This window comes from Rhinolophus sinicus, chromosome 16, assembly GCF_057876585.1.
Source record: "Rhinolophus sinicus isolate RSI-liver-muscle chromosome 16, RSI-T2T, whole genome shotgun sequence".
In the NCBI taxonomy this organism is placed as follows: domain Eukaryota; kingdom Metazoa; phylum Chordata; class Mammalia; order Chiroptera; family Rhinolophidae; genus Rhinolophus; species Rhinolophus sinicus.
Window position 1 is genome coordinate 62,567 of NC_142516.1, and position 25,595 is coordinate 88,161.

The 25,595-nt window shown below is 50.9% G+C and overlaps 1 protein-coding gene and 1 pseudogene across 7 annotated transcripts in view; one reads left to right on the plus strand and one right to left on the minus strand.

Annotated features, from left to right (window-relative positions):
- Positions 1–335: 335 nt before the first annotated feature.
- LOC148754928 (uncharacterized) lies at positions 336–7,716 on the plus strand (annotated as a pseudogene).
- Positions 7,717–21,328: 13,612 nt separating this feature from the next.
- The window catches only part of CACNA1B (calcium voltage-gated channel subunit alpha1 B), a 167,752-nt gene continuing 163,485 nt past the window's right edge, over positions 21,329–25,595 (minus strand). For all 7 annotated transcript variants that reach the window (XM_088792970.1, XM_088792972.1, XM_088792971.1 and 4 more), the window contains 3 exons: positions 25,007–25,214; positions 24,537–24,781; positions 21,329–24,323 (listed from right to left, as the gene is read on the minus strand). In XM_088792970.1, coding sequence (XP_088649096.1) covers positions 23,793–24,323; positions 24,537–24,781; positions 25,007–25,214 — 984 coding nt within the window. In that variant the 3' untranslated portion in view covers positions 21,329–23,792. The remainder of the gene's footprint in view (positions 24,324–24,536; positions 24,782–25,006; positions 25,215–25,595) is intronic.

The following is a 25,595-nucleotide window of genomic DNA, read 5'->3' on the forward strand; positions in this document are numbered from 1 at the left end:
TTTTTTAAATAAACGTAACAGATACCTTATGAACATAGGATGAAACATAGATGAGGCTTTCTGTATTTTTAAACATTTTAAGAAAATTAGTTGATGCCCCCAATAGAAGCATAAGCCTTAATGGTACCTCAGAAACCATTTCCAATGGTTTGTACTTGTCAATCTCTGATTCAGAATTCTGTGTCCCCAGTAAGAATCTCCAGGTTTTGGAAACATTTACCAACCAAAACACTGCTTTCTCATCACCTTTTAGTCAAACCTTCTCAGGCGGACTTCAGAGTGGGACAGAGTAAACACCAGAAGGTGAGTAGTTCCCAAATCCTGTTGTCGAGAAAATGTTCCTCGTGGATCCAAATGCAGGTAAGAGAAGGAATTGCAGACTGTTCTAGGGACTGCTGCCTTCCTTTCTTGGTCTCTTCTACACAGTGTCGATATCTTCATCATTTTAATAGTGAATAACAAACAGCAACAATGTGAGCTGCCACTTGTTTTATTTTCACAATATTTCAGACTTTAAGAGTTTTACATGAATACACTTACAACAATTCTGAGGTAGGTACTATATCACCATTTATAGCTGAGGAAACTAAGGTTTCAGAGTTACAGAAATGTCTGATTATGTGTCTGAGAGCACAGTGTCAGGGGTAGTGCAATCTAATCCAAAGCTCCTTCTCTAAACCACTTACAAACTCATTAGGACATCATCATTTTACAAAATTTGCACCGTCTCATCCATACATGTTTACATCGTTCATCTGACTGATTAGCTCAACCTCGGTTCTTTCTGCCATGCTACATTGAGAGGTGCACGACAACCCTCTGACTCAGGGAAGCTTTCTGGTATGCAGGCAGTTTGTGCAGTGAGTGGTCCCAGGGGAGGATAGAGGACCCCAGCCTCAGAGCCTCCCCTTCTAAGTAAAGGACTCACCTCCTGTCCCTGAGGAGCCTCAGGGCTGATGACTAAGAAGCAACAGATAATACAACAACTTTAGGACTTCATGTCAGTCACTCACTATTCCACAGACGCTCATCCCTCTGTAAGGTCTTCATATCAGTCACTCACCATTCCACAGACATTCGTCCCTCTGTAACGACTTCATGTCAATCGCTCACTATTCCACATCCCTCTGGAACTGATTTCAAATGCTCATTCCCGTAGGTGGAAGTAACAGCTTCTTTCTCTGAGCTTAATCAGGTGACGCTCATGTAGTTTGGAATTGTTTACAATCAATGCTTCCCTCTGTACTGCGAGCTCTTTGAGAGGCTGCTCCAGACGTGATTCTTCTCAGAAGTCCCTGGACCAGCTCAGGTCCCCTGAGGGCCCCCTGAATGTTTTCTGAATGAGTGATTTCAAATTTACAAATTAAACTAGAAGAGGGTCAATTAATGCTGAAGATAATAACTGTTAGATTTCAAACATGGAGACGGCTGAAGGGGTACATTGATAGCAGGACTGTACTCTCACTTCCATATTGTATTAAATAGCTCACAAAAAACTTTAGTGAATGTTATTACATGCCATGGTCACTAACTCATTAAGAAGGACCATGTTATGGATCAGGAAACTAAAGAGAACTACCTAGTGGTACAACCTTATTAAATCAGAATTGATGGGAAACAGTTAATCGAATTACAAACATTCTTTCCAAGATAGAGCAATTTGCAACTTTCAGCATAATTTTCTTTGTTGTGTAGATACATATGTTTCTCCCAAACATTTCTTTGATCTAGTCCCAATCTCTCTCACTCCCACTTTTACGGAAAAAGGTGGAAGGAAAGAGCCTTAAGGCATGGGTTCTAGTCTTGGACTCATTACCCACATAGGCCCTTTCTGTTCCCTCTAATATTCATACTCCCCAGGAACTTCCAAGGGTGGTCAAAGTAGTAATTAAAGTAATGCCTGTGAAAACACATCATAAGCCCTAAAGAATTAAACAAACACATGTTATCTCTTAATATGTGGCTCACGCATTGACGGTGACATCCAGGGCACTATCAAGGAATGAACCTAGTTTGAAGGAATTGTCAGGAACCACAAATTTGCTGAAGGAAAGTGGCTCACAGCAAACCCAGAAACCAATGTCCCCTCCTGGAGAACTCTGTACAGCACTCTAGACAAAAATCAGGTAAGAGAAAATAATTTGGAGACTTTAGTTCCTCTGAATCCTCTGGAAAGGTTGATAAGTGTGGCCGAGGTTTGTGGGGTGGACTTTGGGTAGGCCTGGATTTAAGGTGGACTAAGCTGAGACCTCAGGTTAGCTCTGGGGCTTTGGGAAAATTTTATACATTCTGTGGGCTCCTGAATGCTAATCTGTAAAGTGAAGATAAGGATACAAAGCTCATACATTGTTTGAAAGCATTAAATTACATTTCAAAGAATTGACACATCCAAGTTGTCCAATAAATCCATCTGTGATAACAGGGACCACACTTTCTTGGTGTTGTATGCTCAATGCCTAACACATAATGGGCCCACAGCAAATATTTTCTGAATGAGTAACTCTATGCATGAACCATTTTGTAAATACAAAGACTGGGAAGTTAAACCTGATAATGTGAAGAGCTAGAAACTAAAATTGAATCAGCCACCTGTAGTCGGTGTGGAGTCTGAGTCTCTGAACCAACAGTTAAGGGAGGACAAACAGAAAAACAGGTGACATTTTGATAGGAGGAGATTTCGTGTTTTCTGGCAAAACAGGGACTAACATTACAGAGCCCGCCAACCTCACTCACCTTCTCTTCTCCAACTTAGGAATCAGGAGAAAGGAGATTGAAGTGAAGATGTACAGCCTTCAGGAAAGAAGGGGCCGTACATACCAAGAGGTCAGCAAGCCCCAGGATGACGACTACCTGTGTAAGTGACCCTCACAAACAAGGCTGTTATATCTTGATACAATAGTTTCACCTGGTCATTTGGTTCCCAAATCATTCCCTTCCTCTCGTGGCCTGGCATACAGGATTGAGGCTCAGTGATGTGACTGCCGGGGCTCTCTCTGAAGCTCTTTACGTCCAGGAACACACACTATACCTTCCCTAATCCCCATTGCTCTTGCCTCCAGATTGTGAGAAGTGTCACAACTACTTCATTGACTGCTGTGCTACTCATGGGTCCCCTACATTTGTAAAGGACAGTGTGGTGGATAAGGGGCATCCCAACCGCTCAGCCCTCACTCTGCCCCCTGGGCTGAGAATCAGAGTGTCAGGCATCCCTGAGGCGGGGCTTGGAGTGAGGAACGAGGCGTCTGATCTGCCGCTGGGTCTGAACTTTGGCCCCTACGAGGGCCAAATAACAGAAGATGAAGAGGAGGCCAACAGTGGATACTCCTGGATAGTGAGAAGCATCTACCTGTCCCCTGTGGGTTGGGGGCCACACTTACATGCTGGCACGTGTATGGGGACACTACGGTTAGCTTTGTGTGCTGAGTGTACTTTGCGTGAACATGGCACTCCAATTTAAAGACCAGAGGGTAAGCGGGAGCAAAGTGGTGCAGACGCAGCAGAGGGGCCCCTCCGTGAGGTGCTCCTGCTGAGTGGACAGATCGACTCAGACGTGTAGATGGTGAGCGAGAAGCATGTCATGTCATCACAGTTGACAGTGGGATCCATGCAGGCTGAAAGCGCCTGGATGACAGTGGAGTAGAACAATTCTTCTACTACCTCCCCACCAAAACAAAGCCTTTAACTTCTTTCCCTGAACCTCAGATCACCAAAGGGAGAAACTGCTATGAGTATGTGGATGGAAAGGACGAATCCCAGTCCAACTGGATGAGGTAAGACCAGTAGGTGTCTGGGTTCCAGACAGGACCCTCATCAATGTCAGGCCGCTGGTCCTTCCCTTCTCATCAAGCCTCACTCAATGGTCCCCTCGATCCCCTGCTCTTTTCTCCACACAGTGCTCTTTCGTACCAAGAGACATGAAGAAAAAAGGAGATAAAATATGGTACATGTCCTCAAAATGCAACTTTCTACGCTGGACAAACTTTGGGCCCTGGAAAAACCTGGAAGGGGCAGAGATTCACTGGGGACCCTGGATTCATACTTGAATCTAATGAACACTTATTCAGACGGTAGGATTCTTTACATACACAGATCACACAACCCTAGTCCTTATGGAGGACTTACTGCAGACAGACATGAAACAATTGATTTTAGAAATATTTAACTATAATTTTGCTATTTTCGAGAAGTTCACAGTGCCAGGGTACCCTAAAACAAGGGACCTTTGACCTGTGAGGACAGCAAAGCGCCCTAGCCTTGATTCTAAACAGACCTGGGTCCTGCAGCCTGCAGAGCATGAGCGAGCCAGTCTGGCCTTGGGCCCCTTGGCCTCCTGACCCAGCCCCTTTCCTTGAGGGGTTCTCTTCTATGGGGGATACAGAATGCGAATGAGCTTTATTGTCCTGTCCTACTGTGGTGCGACAGAGACCTCCTAGGGCGGGGCAAGCTTTCTAGGCAGCACTTGGACGCAGGAGTCCACAGGACATTGTGCGAGGGGCTTAGATGTGGACAGAAGGTCCCCCAGGAGTGCAGGGGGCAGTGGGCGACGTCAGAGCCCGAAGGCTTTCAGTATCAGGAGGGCAGCTGGACAGGGATCTGGCACGTAGTGGGAACTTAGCACCTGTTTTCCCTCCTTTTGCGTCTCAATCCCAGGTATGTGAACTGTGCCCGGGATGACGAAGAGCAGAAACTGGTGGCCTTTCAGTATCACAGGCAGATTTTCTACCAAACCTGCCAGGTCATCAGGCCGGGCTGTGAACTGCTGGTCTGGTACGGGGACGAGTACGGCCAGGAGCTGGGCATCAAGTGGAAGCAAGAGCTTGGGGTGGAGACAGGTGGGCAGTGCAGTTCTTCAAAATGGAAAGAAAAGAAAGGGTTCTTGGACATGCTCATGGTCCAACTCCTAGGGTACAATCAGTCTAATGTCAGTAAAGTTTCAAACCAGTTGCTTCAGAAATGAAGGATTCATTTCATACACATTTGACTCTTAGGAACAATTTTTATATATTTTATTTTTGTTCTGATCTTTTTATCCCCCAGCTGCATTTCAGATTGAAATCTTTCAGTCAATGGGACCTGACCCTCTGTCTTATCCAATCCAAGTCTCACTTCCCGACAAGAGATCCAGGCTCATAGGGCTCCTCAAATACCTTTTCGAATGGGAGGCTCAGATTCAGCTTTACGCAGATGCTCCCTTTAGCCACGACTCCATCCTGCCTTCCGCATTTGTGGATCTCCAGGCTGGGTGGTTCCTGACTTCACAGATCCTTTCCCCACGTAGGATGTCACTAAGGACAATTCCACTTAAGGCATCAAGAGTGTTCTTAGCTCTCAACACAGTAAATAGCTGCAGACAGTCTCACAGTGATACGCTTGTTAAAAGGCAAAATTCAGACAAGTACATTTGAGGTTTTAATTGGCGTTATTCATGAGTCAGCAGAAACCCATGTAGCATCTACCAGGGCACCCCAAAGGGTTGTAAAAAATGGACGGTATTTATATGAAGGCTGGGCAAGGGAGCGATTAGCGAAAGAAAAGATTATGCGGGGCTGGGACGGCTTCGGGAAGAAGCGTTTTTATCCTGCAGCTTGCCTCTTCTTTCCATGGGGTGGGATGAAGAGGGTCCACAGATGATCTCACTGGTATTGACCAGAAAATTCCAGAATGGTTGATGAAGACGGTTTCGGGGAGAGGCTGAGACTGCAGTTAGATCAGGTATTAAATCTAGTGTGTTTTCATGAGCTTTTAGCATGAGTGACGCCATTTGGGGCCTGTGGTTTTTCTTTCATGTGACTTAGAAGATTCTTGTCTATGGGGAAGGGCCACTGTGCTACCATCTATAAAAGGACTGAAACTGCCTCTGATGCTTCTTGGAAGTCCCCAGTGTGGGCAGTATGTAGAAAAGGCCCTTGACAGGGGCTTTCTGGGTTTGTGAAGATGTAGTGCAGAACAATGGGATGAAAACATAGACTGTAAAGCAACCCTTTGTGGGAGGCAGAGCTTGCCTTGTCGACACACTGAGACCGATTGGTGGGGCCGGTCTCACCAGGATACAGCACACGGCTCAGGCAGCCTTGTCAACACCTGCCCTGACCTCAACTTTCTCTTTCAGCAGGACCAGAGCCGGAGACCCATCCCTGTCCCTCCTGCTCTCTGGCCTTCTCCACTCAGAAATTCCTCAGCCAGCATGTGGGCCGCAGTCACCCCTCTCAGGTCCTTCCAGGGACATCAGCAGGGAAGCACCTCCAGTCGGAGGAACCCTGCCCAGAGGATCAGAGTCAGCAGGAGCAAGGGACTGATCCACACAGCTGGGATGACAGCGCTGACGGTCAAGAGGTCAAAGAAAGGTCCAAACCTTTGCTTAAAAGGATTAGGCAGAGGAGGATTTCAGGGGCCTTTTCGAAACCACCCAATGGGCAAATGGGGAGTTGTAGGGAGCGTGAGAAAATAGTGGAGGGAGAGCCCAGGACAGGCCAGAAAGTGCATCCGGAGCACACAGGCAAATTATCTGTGGGAGTAGGAATGTCAAGAACTGTAAGAGTCAAGCAAGGCTTTGATGATGGGTCATATCTCATTCAGCACCAGAGGACACACTCAGGGAAGAAGCCCTATGTTTGCAGAGAGTATAGGTGAGGCTTCAGTGTAAAGTCAAGTCTCATCAGACACCAGAGGATACACTCAGGGGAGAAGCCCTATGTTTGCAGAGAGTGTGGGCGAGGCTTCAGTGTAAAGTCAAGTCTCATCAGACACCAGAGGACACACAGGGGAGAAGCCCTATGTTTGTGGGGAGTGTGGGTGAGGCTTCAGTGTAAAGTCATGTCTCATCAGACACCAGAGGACACACTCAGGGGAGAAGCCCTATGTTTGCAGAGAGTGTGGGCGAGGCTTCAGTGTAAAGTCATGTCTCATCAGACACCAGAGGACACACTCAGGGGAGAAGCCCTATGTTTGCAGAGAGTGTGGGTGAGGCTTCAGTGTAAAGTCATGTCTCATCAGACACCAGAGGACACACTCAGGGGAGAAGCCCTATGTTTGCAGAGAGTGTGGGCGAGGCTTCAGTGTAAAGTCATGTCTCATCAGACACCAGAGGACACACTCAGGGGAGAAGCCCTATGTTTGCAGAGAGTGTGGGCGAGGCTTCAGTGTAAAGTCAAGTCTCATCAGACACCAGAGGACACACAGGGGAGAAGCCCTATGTTTGCAGAGATTGTGGGCAAGGCTTCAGTGTAAAGTCATGTCTCATCAGACACCAGAGGACACACTCAGGGGAGAAGCCCTATGTTTGTGGGGAGTGTGGGTGAGGCTTCAGTGTAAAGTCATGTCTCATCAGACACCAGAGGACACACTCAGGGGAGAAGCCCTATGTTTGTGGGGAGTGTGGGCGAAGCTTCAGTGTAAAGTCACGTCTCATCAGACACCAGAGGACACACTCAGGGGAGAAGCCCTATGTTTGCAGAGTGTGGGCGAGGCTTCAGTGTAAAGTGATGTCTCATCAGACACCAGAGGACACACTCAGGGGAGAAGCCCTATGTTTGTGGGGAGTGTGAGCGAGGCTTCAGTGTAAAGTGATGTCTCATCAGACACCAGAGGACACACTCAGGGGAGAAGCCCTATGTTTGTGGGGAGTGTGAGCGAGGCTTCAGTGTAAAGTCATGTCTCATCAGACACCAGAGGACACACAGGGGAGAAGCCCTATGTTTGCAGGGAGTATATGAGTGAGTCATTAGCATTCAATAGTTTCTCAACAGCCACAGGACAACTGTAGGCACCACATACTTGAGGGGGCTTCAGAGGGAGTCTTCTGACCCTTACCCTCCCCAAGAGTGTAATGAGTACAGAAGTAACTGCTTAAACAAATCCTCCACTTTCATGACAAGAGATAAAACAAATAGTTCCTTTAGTGCTATGGGGATGTCAACAGCAATCTCCTCCATGGTTTCTCTGGCCTCCTGTTCTAATAAATTTTGTCTCCATACAAATCTCCAGGCCACATACTTCATTCCCCCCTTATCACTGAAAGCAGAGGTGTCCAGGAGGGCGACAGAGAACTCATACTGTCAGCCACAGGAGCTCAACTCCTGGAAAGGTGTGAGTCTGGAATCACCGTAGTTAGTTTACTGACCAAGGAGAGAAATCTAGGATTTGAGACAGACTCACGGGGGAAGGGAATTCCCTGGACTCCTGGGAAGGGTTTCCTTTTCTCCTAAGAGGCCCCACCCTCCTCCTTTGTCTTCTCTTGGCTCCTCTCCTGGTTTCCTAGGACCTCTGTAGTCGCCGAGGTGAAAGCCAGGTGGGGACGTGTGAGTGTGTGTGTGTATGTGTGCCTGGCTCTGTCTGGGGCTTGGTCTCCCGCAGCCTTTCCTTTTCATGGTGCAAAGCATATGGACTCCAGATTAGACCACAGTGGGTTTGACTCAGCTCTGCCCTCACCAGCTGTGTGACCTACGGTAAGATGATCGGCTTCTCTGTGCCAATGGGAATGGTGACCCCAGCCTTGGGGGCTGCCACTCACAGTTGAGTCAGCACAGGCAGAATCTGGCTCAGAGGATGGCCGAGAACGCAGGTCTCTCCCTGAACACCTTGCAGTGCCCACGTCTTCCGGGTCTTTGCGCTGGGCTAGGAACATAAAGACCAGTTATGGGCTTCGGAGCCAAATTCAGAGGTTGGGCTGCCCCCACTTTTCTCTGCACAGACTCGGCTGCCCTGAGGAGGTGTGGGGTCAGGGGGCACTCCCTCCAGGCCACTGCCCTTCCCACTGACCCTGGCAGCTTCAGAGCCTCCGTCAGCACAGGCAGGTGGTACTGAGAATAAGCCGAGACAAGGCCCTCACCGGCCCTGCCGAGAACCGACTGTGGGGACAGCACCTGCAGGAATCGGTCCCACTGTAAGTGGGTCTCTGAGCCCCTGCACGGCCTCACCTGTGTGGCCCATCACACAGCAGCTTCTGTAACATACCTCCCCTGTACCTGGCCCCGTGTGGTTTAATGCACCCAACACCATCTTGAAATTCTTAATTATTGTGTCTTTAAACTTACGTTTGTTACTGAGGTTGATGGGACAATGCTATGCACAGAGCAGACATGCATCGTGTTGGTCACGCCTGGCCACCCGTTCACAGATGAGGTCCACGAGGGCACAGAATCCCCATGGACCCAGTGGGTGGGAGTCCAACAAGACTCCTGTGAGAACAGGGCAGCCATGTGCCGCTGGGGAGCGAGGGTGCTGACAGTTCCAAGAGGCCACAGTTTCCTTGGAACCAGAACTGATTTCAAACACAGAGAGAAGTGACAGTCAGTGAGGACCCTATCACACCCTCTCCTACGTGAGTTACCTCTGCTTCCTGGGGAGACCTAAGCCATCTCTGTCCTGTTCCTGCTACGATGGGCTCAGGAAGGCTGAATTCCAACCCCCCTTAGAGGAGACACAGAGGAGTGCAGGCCACCCCGGGGGAGTCCCAAACCCCACGCACGACCTGCAGCAATGAGCCATCTGCCCCTCTCCCTGTGCCAGGCCTATGAAGAGGCTACATACACCATGTGGGTTTCACTAATAAATACCCACTATTCTTTTTTTAAAAGAAGGTGTGTGTCTATGCTTTTGTTTCCCTTCTCTGTGCACTTTAGCCACTGCAGGTGCATTACCTTGTCCACAAGGGAAAGCTTCAGTCCAGTGAGAAACCGTACATATCATGACTAAAATATACTTGTATCCATGAGATGGGGAAGCTGTACGAAGTCTAGTTGCCAGACCTAGGTCCATTTGGCAAGTTAAAAGGTCCATTTGGCAAGTTAAAATGTCCAGGGGCAGTGTGAATAGGTTTCCCTGGGTTATACTTTGGACAAGCGGACACCTGAGGTAAGTGCTTTTCGCAGCCTCATAAATATTTCCCCACCAATACTGGTGCATGAAAGCTGCCACTTTGTCAGTTTACCAATGGTTTAGCGCATGTACAGTGGTTAAGAGTGGGAATTTCAAACTTTCTGGTAGGACTGGGTTGTTAAATTTGGTCCAAACCAGAGTCTCTCTTCCTTATGAAACCAACAATTGTTGCATTTCCAGTTATGCTTTTCTTCTTCAGATGTTGATTGTTGGGCTTCTCTGGCCAGTTTCTATAAGTCATCAGTTGGAGAAGCTTCTCTCTGGACCACGACAGAGGCCCGAGTGTTGCTGATGCCTTTAAGGGCAGCATTTTTAGCAGAAATGTCAGCCAGATGATTTCCTTTGTCTTCCAGGGAGTCAAGTTTAGAATGGCCTGGAATCTGAATAATGGCCAAAGCATTGGGTAAAAGTATAGCGTCCAATAATTTCTGTACATATGGACCATTCTTAATTTGATCTGCATTGGAGGTAGGAAAACCATGTTGTTTCTATAGCATTCCAAAGTCATGAGCCACCCCAAAGGCATATCTGCTGTCAGTATAAATGTTGACAGCTTTACCCTTTGCTAAATGCAAGCTCGAGTGAGGGCATATAATTCAGGCTGCTGTGCTGAAGTGGCCAGAAGCAAAGGTGCTGCACGGATGACTTCAGAAGGAGTCACAACAGCATAACCAGCACAGTACTTACCATTGTCGTTTCTCAAGTACGAATCATCGGTAAACCATGAGAAATCAGCTTTATCCAGAGGAGTTTTCTACAAATCGTCACGAGGAGTCAGGAGGTGATCTGTTAACGTCAGGCAGTCATGAGGGTCTTCCTCATTCTCAGGAGGAAGAAAATCCAGCATGATACTTCTCTAAGTCTCTGCCTAATAAGCAGGTGGGGCAGAAGAACTAAGGAGAAAACAATGTTAATGTTCATCTCTTACAGGACCTAGACAAAAGAGAATAGGTTCAGATATGTAAACCTGTTTCTCCAAAATGATTCAGGGGAAAAAAACTCTGTAAGTTCTCAGAGCCCCGTCACAGGGAATCAGGAAGGCCTGAAAGAGGCTGGTTAGTTGGCAGAGAGCATGTCCTATGCTTAAACTTTTGGCAATTCCTTCTCCTGTGTCCTTGCTCTTTGCAGTAATGGCAAACAGTTGGAGTTCTCTGGTTTCCCACAGGGTCTCTCATTTGCCACTGCTGAAAGTCAAATATCTTGGCGATCTTGCTTTTAGGCGGCTCATCGAGGGTACTAGCAAGCTCATTAGCTAAATGTACCAAGTCTAGGGTAGGCATTTTCCCCCATCCCATCCTGGATGTCTTAACCAGGAGGGAAAGGTCTTCATTCAGCCCACTGACAAAGGAAGAATTACAAAATATCCATGTGTGGCCGGCATCCGAAAGAAGACTTGAATGCTTTTTAAAAATGACCTGGAATCTTTCCTAAGAGTCATTAATAGATTCGTCAGGCCTTTGTGAGCAATACAGAATTTTGCTCCAATCAACAGCCTTTGGAAAAGCCTTGGGAATTGCTCGATGTAGTTTCCTAGCAAGTTTCCTGGCTTCCTCCCAATAATCAGGGGTTTGCTTTTCTAAATCTCTTTCAGGATGTTCCCATTCTGCAATTCTCATCCAACATCTGGCTTGGACTTCACCAACCAACATATTAATTAGCTGGTATAAATCAGGAAATCCAAGATGATAAGCTTGAAGAATAGTATCAAATTCCTCAGCAAACCTATTAGAATCTTTAGTTACCTTAGGAAATTCCTTGACTATAACTCGTAACTCAGCCTTGGTCCAGGGAATGTAGGAGATGTGGGGTTTACAAGGACCCCAGAGGGTTTAATCTTAAATGGAAAAGTTGTGATAGGTGCCGAGGGAGAAGAGAGGGGAGATTCAGAAGATGCCACAGGGGGCTGAGTTGAAGGCAGAGGAGGCAGCCAAGAAGAACGAGATGGTGTAGGAGGCAGAGCTTGAGACAAAGGCGCGGTGAGGGGCGGCCAAGGCAGCGTGGAGAAGCGAGGACAGGCGGTTTCAGGCTCCATTCTGCTGGTGTGGTTTTTTTTTTTTTAATTTTTAACAGTCAGTCAGCTGTGAGACTTTATTTTGTAAAAAGGTAACTTTAGATTCAGTCTTGATGGGAGGCCTCAACATACCACTCCAATCCGCTTTCTTAGTTTCAGCACCGTCACTACACAATCTAGCTTTCAGAAACTGAAGTTTGGGAATACCGACAGTTCCCAAAGCGGCCACTGATATTTATAATTATCCATAGTCAGATCTGCCCATTTAGTTAAATACCTGCACGAAGACTCCCTGCGGGTTTCAAGCATATACTTGGCTGACGTCTGGGGAGGAGGGACAATCGTCGAAGGCTCAGACCTCAGACATCCCAATTCGTTTAAAACACTGGGCCCCAAACAGTTTACTGCTCGAACAACCTGCAGGTGCTCAGCTCGCCTCTCTCCGGAGCAGCCTGGTCACGGAGAACAAGGCCGACGGCCGACAGCCAGTCCCGGGAAACCACCAGCGCACCGGGGGTTCGGTCCCCCGCTTTCCCAAGAGACAACACGATCCGACACCGGCTACAACTGGCCGGTTTCAGCAGAAACACCTCTTATCCCGGGGCTGGGTGGGCCGGGGGGCGCGGCCAAGCGCCGGCCGAGCGCCGGCCCCAAGGCCAGCCCGCTTCCCAAGAAATCAAACCACGGGCCCCACGTGCACGAAGAACCAGGCCTCCGCGCGGAGACACAGCAGCCAGCAAACAGCAGACACCAAACGTGTCTGCTCAGACCCAGGGAAGAAGCTCACCTGAGGCCCCTGAGCCGCGGCGGGAACGTGGGGCGGAATCAGCCCGTAGGCGCCACGCGTCACTCGCCGGCCAGACGGCGGCGGAACGCGGCTCCGCTCCGGGCCGCGCGCTGGGCGCCAATAACGTCGATTGGCCAAACAATTCTCCAGGAAAAAGAAACGGAACCACCTGACGGCCAGTTCGTGGGCCCCACCCACGAACGAGGAAAAAGGGGAAGAGCCAAACATGGCTTTCCCCTTTATTCGCATCTCCCCGCCCCCGGAAGTTACCATAGAGTTCAACAGGAAGTCAAGACTAGAGAGTTAACGCGGGCCCCAGCTCCACCCCCATAGTCCTCCCAGCTCTATGGTTAAGCATCTTAAGATGCCAGTTCACTTTTAACACAGGAGACAAATTAGCAAGAGAAAATAAGCAGATTTAATGCATACATGTAGCAACCCTGCACCCAGGAGACAGTCAGACACCTCACATGTGGGAGAGGTAGGGAGATGGAAAGGAAACATGGGTACATAAACATCCTCAGGTAGGGATGAAGTAAGGTCCCTTGGGGGCTTGAAAGGGTCACTACAGGGTGGCGGCGACAAGAGCATATGTTTCATGAATATATTGAACCTACTAGATATATGTTGACAGAGGCTGAAGGAGAAGGTCAGACAAGGGACAGTAATAGATGGATAATGTGGGGTGTGGGTGCTGAGCTGCTGCCAGCCCAAGGTCGCTGAATGTGTGCGTGACCAGTGGGTTTGGGATCTCTTGGGATGTCCTTGGTTGACTCTGCACTGTTATCCCAGGTCTTCCCTACATGCTTTTAGCCCCCCCAGGACTGGAGTTCCCACACCAGGCCAGCTTTCAGGACCTGAGAGTGGCCCCAGCCTTGGACGAGACCCCTTATGCCAGGGCAGAGGTAAGGGACTGTGCCACAACCCACCCGACAAGTCCAGCTACCACAGCTGCATGGGGGGAGGCTGTTCCAGCAAAGCTGCCCCAGGAGCCTGGTGTTCAGCTCCCCCTGCCAATGCTGCACCTGGAGTGGAGGCCCCAAGGCCCCTTCAGCCCCAGTCCCCAGACCAGAGCCTGGGATCCCACCACAGCCTGCCTCCCCAGCTCTTCCTGGGGGCTGCAGTCTGCCCCATGCAGGCCTCCCTGTGGTCTTTCCATATCCAGGCTTTAGGCTCTCAGACCTGGTTTCCTTTTTGGGTTGTCCTCCTGGGCTGCCTCTTTTACGTGCAAAATAAATCTTTGCTTTGCACCCCACTGCCCCCACATGTGGTGACTTACAGAGGCTCTCTGTGCACACTGTGAATTAAAAAACAGCCCTGGCGATAGTTGGGAGGCAAGAGGGGAGGGTAGAATAAGGCAGCATAGGTAAGAGGCGAGAGGCAGTTAATTCAGGTGTGCCAAGCCCTGTGCCGGCTTTCACCTCCAGGACTCCACATTCCAGCGGGCAGCTCCCAGGGCACAGATGACTGCACCTGGGGCACAGCCCTGGGTCTGACACGTTCTTCGTTGGCTCGGAAATCTTTGGAAAGAAGAGCTCTTCCTGACCTCCATTCAGGTGTTATTCCCAATAACCACACAAGATGGCAGCAGAGAATAACTTTTCCTGGTGCCCAGAACGTGGTGTTATTCCCTATATGTACACGAGATGGCAGAAGAGAGCGTTTCCCTGCCCCACTGCATTACAATTAGAATCCAGAACCCTGGGACTAAGCTCATTTTGATTTTTGTTTTTTGATTTTTGTTTTTATTAGTTTCAGGTGTACAAAACAATGTAACAGTTAGACATTTATACCCCACACAAAGTGACAACACCCTCCCCCAATCCACTACCTTTTCAACATCGCATACAGCTGTTAACATTTCCACATTTCCACGGTCTCTATTCCCCATGCTGTATTCCGCCTACAGTGACTGTATGTATGTATATATATGTATATGTGTGTGTGTGTGTGTGTGTGTGTGTACATATATATGTATATGTGTGTGTGTGTATATATATATATATATATAATTATAGTTGACATTCAGCGTCAGGTTCAGGTGTGCACTGGAGTTGTCAGGCACCCACACCATCCATGAAGTGGCCCCCCCAGTAAGACAAAGCATCCATCAGATACCCTACAAAAATCTTTACAATCCCCTCGCGCGAGGGAAGTAAGAGAAAAAATAAACATATTTTGTGTCAAACTAAAAAGATTTTTCACAGCAAAGAAAACATCAATAAAACAAAAAGGCAGCCTACTGAGTGGGAGAAGGTATTTGTCAATGACACATCTGATAAGGGGTTAATATCCAAAATGTATAAAACACTCATTCAGCTCAACACCAAAAAAACAAACAACATGATTAAAAATGGGCAGAGGACATACAGATGGCAAACAGATATGTGAAAAAATGCTCAACTTCACTAATCATTAGAGAAATGCAAATAAAAACCACACTGAGATACCACTTCACCCCAGGCAGAATGGCATCATCAGTAAATCAACAAACAAAAGTGCTGGAGAGACTGTGGAGAAAAGGGAACTGTGTGCACTGCTGGTGGGATTGCAGATTGGAGCAGCCACTATGGAAATCAGTATGAAGGTTCCTCAAAAAACTGGAAATGGAGCTACTAAGCTCATGCTGAGATAAATCCTGTTTTGGGCCCTCACAGGCCTTGTCTCACCCATCTCTCCCAGATGTGGCAGAGACAATTATTATCTCCATCTCACAGGTATTTACAATGACTGATTTTGGGAGCATTTGAGAACTTGCTCCCCAGAACATGTGGTGAGTGTGGCTCAAATAAACTCATATAAATTCAATAAAATAAAATAACACAGTTCTGAGTCCAGAACTCCAACTGAAATGGGCCCACATGGGCCAGTAGAGCTTGCACACAGGAGATCCTGGACAAACAGAGTGATCCAAACAGTCCTTGTGGCGTTGGGTGGAATGTTGGTCATTCCACTGAGGAAAATCTGTACATAAGATAATGGTGCAGCGTTGCCACACACTCACCCAGGCTGGTTTTGGGGTGGGACCAGGGACCAGGGCCAGCACATGGAGACAGGGACAGGTGGGAAGGGAGGTGGTGGCCTCGCCCGTCACAGGAGGACGAGCAGCACCAGATCCCTGTGACAACGACTCCCCCCCCCCCCCCCCCCCAGCTATGAGATGCCTGAGCTCGGGCCTTTTAAAATCTCTTCTTCCTCAACCCAGGGCACGGCTCTGCTTCTGCCCATGCTCCCTTCCTCTGAGGTCACAACTGACAAGAGCTTCCTGGCTGCTCAGAATGGAGTCTGGGGTGGCACCTTCCTTATGCTGGGAGTGGGGGGTGGGGGGCGGTGAACCTCAGACCAGTGCAGAGCTGACGACTGTCCCCTCCAAGTACTAGCCGTGTGACTTCAGACAAAGACATGGAAAGTCCATCTCCTTACCTGTCAGGTGGGGTAACCGCTCCCTCTCAGGTGGCTGTGAGATCAGTGAGGTGAGGCAGGTCGGCTCCTGCCCCACACGTGATGGGCCCTCACTCCACCTCTCAGTCCTTTCTCTACCTCCAAGGGCTGGAAGGATCAAGCGTTTAGCAGAGTCTCCTTGTGGCAGAATGAGCTCTCCTGTTGGTGTCCACACAGCCACAGCCCCTGAGTGCTGACTGCGGCACCTGTGCCAGCTTCATCTTCGGGGCAGCGCTCACCACAGCCCCTCCCTGCTCTTCTCACCCCCGCTCATCTCCAAATTCAGGGCCCTTGTCTCAGCTCAGGCCAGAGCGCCTCTCACAGCTCTTCTCACTGGTCTCCCTGCTACTGGTCTTGTCCTTCTCTCGTCCAGTGCAACCTCCACACTGTGACCAGCTAGATCTTTCCAACTAACTTAGGGATCTAATCCTGTCACTTCCTGTGCCTACAACTACCAACAGCTTCACTTGGGCTACAGAGTAAAGTCTCTATCATCAGCACAGTGTTGAGACTTCATCAGGCCTCATGTGCTTCTCCTGGTCTCATTTCCTATCATAACACCCCAATTCACCCACCAGGTACCCCAGCTGTCAGCATGAACCTTTGGTCAGATGACCAGTGTGGGCTTTGACCGAGCCTGCATGCAGGAACCTGAAGAACATACAGACTTTAGTGAATAATAACGCATCAACATTTGCTCATTGATTGTAACAATTCTGGAAAGAGCGGAGAAATTAAAGGTAAAAGAGAAACCTATTGCATCCAAATGGGTGACTTCCTAGTGAAAATACACATGAACAAAATGGCTCCTAAAATAAGGAAAATGGAAGCAGATCAATTAACCATCCGGGACCTCTCCCCCGCTGGTTCTCCTCTCGTTGTCTTGGGGTTCTCTCTCCTGAGACAAGGAAGGAACAGGGACAGAGCTGGTCGGCAGGTCCCCTAAGATCTGACCCAGTGTCCTCATGTCCCCCCATGTGCCCCGCCCAGTGAGGACACCGTGCAGTGGGAGTCTCAGGGATTATTGATTCTGCTGTGTCAGCCAGGACCTTTTGGATTGCCAGAGACGGAGCACACTTAGTGACATAAAACAAATGAGTACTTTTTAATGGTAGAAATAAATCAATGCTTGCAAGAGGCAAGTTTAAGAGTGGGATTGGGGGCCTCCGCTGGCTCAGGCAGTTGGAGCTCCGTGCTCCTAAGGCTGCCGGTTCGATTCCCACGTGGGTGAGTGCCAGATGGCTCAGTTGGTTGGAGCGCGTCCTCTCAACCACAAGGTTGCTGGTTCGACTTCCACAAGGGATGGTGGGCTGTGCCCCCGTCAACTAACAACGGCAACTGGACCTGGAGCTGAGCTGCGCCCTCCACAACTAAGACTGAAAGGACAACAACTTGACTTGGAAAAGTCCTGGAAGTGCACACTGTTCCCCAATAAAGTCCTGTTCCCCTTCCCCAATAAAATCTTTAAAACAAACAAACAAACAAACGAAAGAGTGGGATTGGGCCTGGCAGGTCCCGGTTCAAACACTCTCATTGGCCTCAGTGGGAGCTGCCCACTGGGCGACGCAGCTGCACCCACATCTGTGACGCTCACCAAGTGTGAACGTCAGAGGCTTGTTAACACCGAGAGGCCAAAGGATTTCAGGGCTGCTGTGTGGCTGTGACTGTTGTGGCCAGGGCCACATTCAGCGTTTGCAGGGTTCTCACCTCTCTTGGAGGTTGAGGCTGTGAGGGAGAAGGTGCTTGTCTCACCACATGGATGTTGGGAATTGGAACATTCCAATGGGCTGTCTACACTGCCCGGGTAGCTGTTCAATTGTCCAGCACCATGGTCAGCTCAGTACCTGGGCTTGGGGGCTTGACAGGCACAGGCTGGCCTGAGCTGGAGGACCGCAGATGCCTCCCTGGATGGTCAGAGGCCGAGGACTGTCCTGCCTGAGACATCACTGTCTCCTGCTGTCCACTAGGATGGGACGAAGGAGCCAGCCAGTCCCAGGAGGGACCCTCAGGGAGCTGTATCTGGGGGCTGGCAGGTCATTGCACCCAGTCCTGTATAAATCTACACGTATCTACTGAGTTCCATCATGTGTCAGGGCTGAGCTGGAACCTGGCGCTGCCCAGGCACAGTGGGGCTGGCACCACCCCTTCCCCAGTGGGAGGGCAGGTGGAAACTGCCTGTGCGTGACTCAGGCCCTGCACAACCCTGGCCTGAGGTTGGGTAGGACTTGACACAGTGCCCAGAGCACCATTTCAGTCTTCTAACAGAGCCCAGGACTGGGGCAGAGAACCAGTGGCCCACTCAACCCCTGACTCATGTGTGGTCCTAGGTGAGTCCTGCCCTTCATAGAAGTCTGAGAGAGATGACAAGGGGAAGGAGAAGTGGGCCAGTGAGGCTTAAACCTAATGCTGAAGTAACCCTCACCCTAACCCCCTAACTTCTAACCTCAAATCCTAATAACCCTAACCCAGGACCCCTAGACCCTTGACACTGACCCTTAAACCCTAAACCCTGACCCTCTAACCCTGATCCTGACCCCTAATCCCTAATTCCTATCCCCTAACTTTAGTCCTAATATATGAATTATTTATACAGCTGAGCAACAGGAAGACACACAATGCAATTTTAAAAGGAGCACAGGGCACTCACTTTGGCAGCACAGACACTAACATGGGAACGGTGCCGAGCAGATCAGCCCGGCCTTGCACAAGGACGCCACACAAATCCAGGGAACTTTAATGTTGTAAAGACCATGTGTGGTGTCAGAAGGGCGGTAGACCTATTGGGGCATCACTTCATAACTCACATAAATGTCTAACCACTGCGCTGCACACCTGAAATTAATATAAAATAATATCGAATGTGAACTATAATTTTTAAAAAACATAGTCATGGGACATAAAGTACAGCATAAGAAATATAGTCAATGGTATTGTAATAGCTGTGTACGGTGTCAGAGGGGTAATAGACTTATCGGGGTGATCATTTTGTGAGGAGTGTAATGTCTAATCACTATGTTTTTTTATACACCTGAAACTAATAATAAATAAATACATAAATAAACATAGGGTGAAGGACTTGAATAGACACTTGTCCAAAGAAGACATACAAATGCCAGCAATCACCTGAGGAGATGCAACACTAACCATTATTGAAACGGGAAAGAAAGCTCACGCTGGTGTCTTTGTCCCACATGAGGCTGTAATGACGAAATGGAGGCTACGTTTACACTCATGTGTGGAAAAATGGGAATCTTCTCACTCTGTCGGTAGGAACGTAAACTATTGCAGCCTCTGTGAAAAATAGTTTAAAGTATCTTCAAAAAGTTAAAAGTGTAGCTACCTTTTAGCTCCATTACACTCCAAATTATATACGCACAATTATACACCCAGAATTGACAACAAGTGTTCGAACAAAGATCTGTGTGTGGCTGTCACAGCAGCATCGCCACAGCTGACAGGTAGCAACACCCCCGATGTCAAGCCAAGGACGCACTAACACACAGAATGTAGGACACCCGTAAAAGCACTAACATTCCTTCACAAAAAGGAGCGAGGAATGTGAAATGGTGCGGCTGCTGTAGAAAAGATGGTTCATCAAACATTAAATGTGAAATTTCCACGTGATCCAGCAACCCCACCTCTGGATGAACACCCCACAAAGCTGAGAGCAGGACTCACCCACGTCCACAGCAGATGATTCCCACCAGCCAAACGGTGGGAGCAGCCGTGTCCATCGAGGGATGAGCGGTGCATCCACACACTGAAATATTCTGCAGCCGTAAAACAGAGCAAAGCTGTGACGCAGCTGCCAGGTGAGTGGCCGCTGACAACACGGTGCTCAGTGAGAGAAGCCTGTCACACAAGGACACGTAGCATATGATTTCATGCATGTAAAATGTCCAGAACAGACAAATCCAGAGACAGAAAGTGGATAAGGGGTTGCCAGGGGCTGGGGGAAGGTGAGTGATGAGTGACAGCTTAGTGGTGCAGGGATCCTGTGGGGTGATGGAATGTTCTGGAAGCAGGTAGATGGGTGGCTCACGCCGTGGATGCACGGATTCCTCCTTGTGGGCTGCTCTGAGGGGAGCTCAGCATCAGGCCTGGGTGTTCCTGCAGGAATGCAGGCCCAGGCTGGAGTCATCTGTGCCTTTAAAGCCATCAAAGTGTGAAAATGAGGGTCAGTCTCAGGGGCAGTTCCAGCAAAACTGGATCCAACTGGAAAAAGGCGTTTCGCACAGTGGGACAGGTGTGAGGGGAGATGGGCCTGAGGTGGATTATGACGCTCAGATCACGCTCACGTTCTCATCCCGGGCTTTGGGGCCGTTCTGTGGGAGACTGCCCGTTTGGGGCAGACTGTCCGAAGCACTGCGCATGTGGTGGCAAACGTGGTAAAGAAGGCAGCAGGGAAACCCGGTGACGGGATAGAGACAGGTTTCTGTTAACAGTGCAGGTGTCGTGCACGTCAGAAAGGACAGGAAAGTGAAGTTCTCCTGGGAACACCGGGTGCATACCCACCCAGAACGTGCTGCACGCAGCCCCGAGGCCCTCCCCGACCAGGGTCTGCGCGGCATCAGGGGGCTCCCAGGGATCCCGTCTCGCTGTGAGGTGACCGACCGGGCGTGAGGTTCTGACCCCACTGCTCACACCCAGCTCCTCCTGGGCACTGAGGCCGCCCTCCCTGCTGGGCAGTGATGCGAACTTTTCCCCACCTTTGTGCTCCCATTCTCACTTTTCTCCTCAGCTGCCCTCACAGAGCCCTAACCCTTACCATATCCCCAACCTTAATTCTTAACTCTGACCCTTAATTCTAACCCTAAACCCTACTTTAAATGCCAAGCCTAACTCTAACCTAACCCTATCTTTTAGGATTAGCTCCTTCTTACCTCTTCTAAGAGCGAATTCATCCAAACACTGGTGGCCACGCAAAACCTCATCCCAGCCTGCTGGGCCCACCCCGAACCCTCCCACTGTGTTCCTAACGCAAGCACAACCACACCCACCAAGAGCCTCACCGAGGCCCCTCTTGCCACGCATAACTCCAACACTCACCCCAGTTCTCAGCCTGGTTGCATCGTTAACAGACAAGCTGCCCATGTCCTCCTTTTCCTCGGAGCCACCCTCACTATGCACCTGCTCACATGCCCATGGAGACGTCCTGGTCCCCACCGCCCTGCCACTCCCGCACCCCTTGCATACATCACCCAGCAGCTTGGTTAAGTTTTGGTTTTGATTTTTTAGCTAAGTTTTATTTTAATCCAAGGACTTTGCTTCATACAAAATGTCATTGTAGAAACAATAGCAGAATCCAAAGTTTGGCTGATAAATATTACTCAAGCAGCAAACTAGTCAATCACAGAATATTTTTTTAAAGCAAGTCCCAGTTGTGTTGTGATTGGGACTTCCCTTTTTTTTTAACACTGTTCTTAAATATAAAGTTTTGCAACAAACCTTTGATTTATATCAAATATAATTAAAAATTAACAAATGAATACATTGTATCAAAAAGTACGAAGATATACACTATCATGCACATACTTGCATATATGTATATATGTATATATTTTACATGCACACGTAACTTGTTCAAACTATAGCCACTGCTTGACTGGTTCCAGTGTAGACAACTGGTTGATGCATTTCAAATTTGGCAACTCACTATGAGATTTTGGGGGAAATGTGATGGCTGAGAAGACAGTGCAGAGAAAAAACCCCAAAGTCAGAAAATAAGACATAGTGTGTCCTCCCCCACGCCCTGTAACTATCACCAATTCCACTGTTTAGAATGTCCCACACAGACCAGTGAAGCCGTGTGGCTCTAGGAAGTGGATTCTCCACTCGGCGGGGCCTGGGGAGGCAGCTGCGGCTGCCGCACAGAATGGATACATTCAAAATAACGGGATGGGGGGCCAGCACGAAACGTCAGGATCAAAACACACACCCTCTGCTTTGTGACAGGCCACAGCGATCACATGCAGTCGGAAAGTCCGGGTTGTGTATCGTGTTGGAGTAAAATGCTCTGTTATCTTAAAGTTTCAGAGTGTTGTGCCTTCCAGTAAGGAACTCTATAAAATGGTTTGGTCACATCATGCTGAAACCCTAGAACAGGTGGCGGCCTTGTGTTTTATTTCTAGTAAACGTGTGTCTCTTGTTGCATAGCCCTGTGGGTTAACAGCATCCACTCACGGTGACACACCTGCACACAGACACGCACACACACATCACACGCCAAGTTTCTTAAAGGAGAATCATGGGGTAAAAGCCAAAAACACATGATCCAGCAAACAGACCATCTGACAATTCAAAACATGGAGGACACACCAGAATCTACTCATGGAAATGCCCCTTTCTTCTTCGTGAAACAGTCTCCCAGCGTTTCGTGCACATCCTATGGTCTTTCCCATATGAGTGGCCATGAGGATGGGTTTCACTTCCGCTGCCTGCCTTCCCATGTCTTGTGCCAGAGTCAGAGCTGGCTTCACGTGCCCCCTCCTCAGCCACTGTCATCACTCGCTTCCTCCAGGTTTCAGCTTCCTTTCAGTCGGGCCTCCTGCCAGAGGACCCACCCCCAGGCCCCCTCGCCTGACGCCAGGACACTTTCAGGACAGCAGAGGGTCTCCAAGCATTCCGTCCCTGAGGATCAGATGTGGGTCAGACTGGAAACGCCCCACACAAGCACACGCTCCGTGCTCCCCGGGAAACCCTTCCACTTGCGGGAGGAAACCGGGAGACGCTCGCTTCTTGCGACCACAGTCCCACTGGCCGTGTCTGCACGTTCTCTGGACGGCAGCTTTCTACTCAGCTGCTATTTGGAACAGTTCCCACAAACCCCTGGGTTCACAGGCCTCGCGTCACCGCCCCCAGGAGCCTGGTGGGACAGGGCTCGGAGGTCAGGCACTTGGTCAGAGCAGCGGGGCCTGGACCCCACAGGAGGGCGGCTCCTCAGACACATCACAAAACATATCCTGGAAAGTCAGCATCTTCCTGCAGGTTTGAGTTTTAAGTTATGTTAACATTTCCTTCCCCATTTATCTGGTTCTTTTGTTTTTCTCTAGGTTAAGTATATAGAATTGACAAAAGAGTGAAGGGCATTGCAATTAAAAACTGAACCCAACAGTAAGAACATCTTCCAGATTTGGTCCCTTTCAGGGCGGACAGTGTCTGGGGAGGGCCGAGCGTCTGGTTGCGTCGAGCCTATCTGCCGGCTAAGATATGAAGGGCAGCACTGGACGTGTGTTCTGTGGCCGCTGATGCGACTGTGGAGCCACGGGCTGGGCTCCCAAGGTTGCTGCTGTTTCCCATCGCATGGGGCCCAAGGTCTCCCCACCCTGTTTCCTGTAAAGGACGCTCCCCACAATTGAGACCTCCTGAAAGGTTCCAGGCAGCACCCCAGGTGCTGGAGCCCCTCCCCCAGGATTCAGACTCGCAGGGTCCAGCTCCGCACACGCAGCCACTTCCTGTGTCGGGTCTGCAGTCTGAGACCCCAGAAGGTAGCATGAGGGGACCGAGAGAGCCGCGTGCCTCCACGAAGGGTCGAGAGGAGGCGGGGCCTCCCGGCTGGCCCAGGAGGCGCCCCTCCTCCCAGGGGCAGCGGCCTTGCCTCGGTGCCCCCACGCGTGCCCGGAGCCCGGTGTGGATGATAAAACTCATCAACGGCAAGGCACCCGCTGAACGGGGCAGCTAGCACCAGTGGTCTTGGTCCGGGTGGTGGTAGCTGTGCCCCACGCGGCTGCTGGAGCTGAGCCCCAGCGTGCAGTGGTAGCCGTTGGGCACTCGGCGGAGGGGGTGGGACTGGGAGGTGAGGGACGACACGTAGGAAGTCCGGGAGGAGCGGCCCGAGTTGGTGGCCAGCGCCTCCTCGAAGGTGAGCGTGTCCTCAGGCTGAGTGCGGGCAGCGACCTCGCCGTCCAGACGCTGCCCCAGGTAAGGGTCAGAGCCGATCCGAGAGCTGGGTGCCAGGGGCTGGCTGAGGGCGTCTGTGTGCAGCAGGGCATTGTGTTCCGAAAGGCCTCGGCTGAGCCGGCCCGGGGAGAAGGCGGGGAGGCTGGTCTGAGCGCCCCCGAAGTGCACGGGCGAGGAGTTGGCTGTCTTGTAGGTGACGCTGGGACGGGGCGTCAGCGGGGTCTGGGGGAGCTGCCTCCGCCCACCGCGGCCAGGGGTGCTAGCACCAGATGTGGACAGCAAGGGGCTGCCATTCGCTGAACCACTCCCCTGCAGGAGAACGGGGCAGAGCAAATTGAAGTCAAAGGACAGGGCCGGACGGACCCAGCAGCACAGGGGGGGCTGCGATGCGGGTGGGCGGGGGCGGCCGCCAGGGGCCAGCCCTCCATGGTCAAGTAGCAGCTGGACAGCCCGGCACCAGACGCCCCGCGCAGGGCCTGCAGGGGGCGCAGGCGGAGGAGCGGGACGAGCCGCCTGTCTCACCTGTCGCGGGGGTCCTGGCTCTGGCACGGCCGTCGGCGACGTGGGGTGGCTGCTGAGGGAGGGTCGAGGCTGCGGGGGCTCGCGGCCTCCGAAGCGGTCGCATGAGTAGAAGCGCTGCTTCTCGGAGGAGGAGGACGACGGCTGCCTCCGCTCCTGGGACCGGCCGCGCTCCTGCCTGCGCTCCCGCCGGCCGCCGGTGGGCCCGTCTCCCGGGGGCGGCCCTGGCCCCGCAGTGCTGCTGGGCGCTGGCCCAGGAAGAGAGGTGGTCACCACGGCTGAGCCAGGCGGGGACGCAGCCCCCACCCAGAGCAGCAGAGGGTCCCAGGGAAGGGCAGGAGGCGCGTGGGTCTGGTACTCACTGCCGCCTATTCAGGGCCGGTTGCGGGGTCACAACGTACAGAAAGAGGGTCCCCACGGGCTCTCAGACCCCCCGGCTTGGGACTCTGACACTCATAGGGCATCAAACGCACCGCCATCCTTGTCTGCGGACTGGCTGGGCCCCTTCTCCAGGGACTTCTGCTTCCTGTCCCTGCGGCGGTGGCAGCGGTGGTGGTGGTGGGTTGCGGCCTGGCTGGTGGCAGCGCGGTCCAGGCCGCCACTGCAGAGCTGTGCCGCGTGGGGACGCTGCGGCGCCAGTGTGGAGATAGAGCGCTTCATGGGGCTGGTGTCCGGAGCCGGCTGTGGGCGGGATGTGGACCGCACGGCCTGAGGGGGCCCCGGGGGGGCCAAGCACACGACAGAACCAGCCCCATGGGAGGGACCCGGGCCACAGTGGGGCGTGTCCCCAGAAAGGGCTGGCTATGCTTCCTGGGGTCTAGCAAGGGCTTCTGGGACCACCAGGCCCCTCCCTGACCCTGGAAAGCTCTTCCCCACCGGAGAGCCACCCTTTCTTCAAGAGCACGCTGCACGAGAGGCAGTTATGTGCGTGCCTGGCTCTCAGGCCAGGAAGAGAGCAGAAGCCATCAGCACTGGGAGTGAGAGTGACAAGTTACCAAAATAAAGTCCAGATTGAACATACAGAAGCAGAAACCACAAAAAGGAGGCAGGCACAGGGCTGAG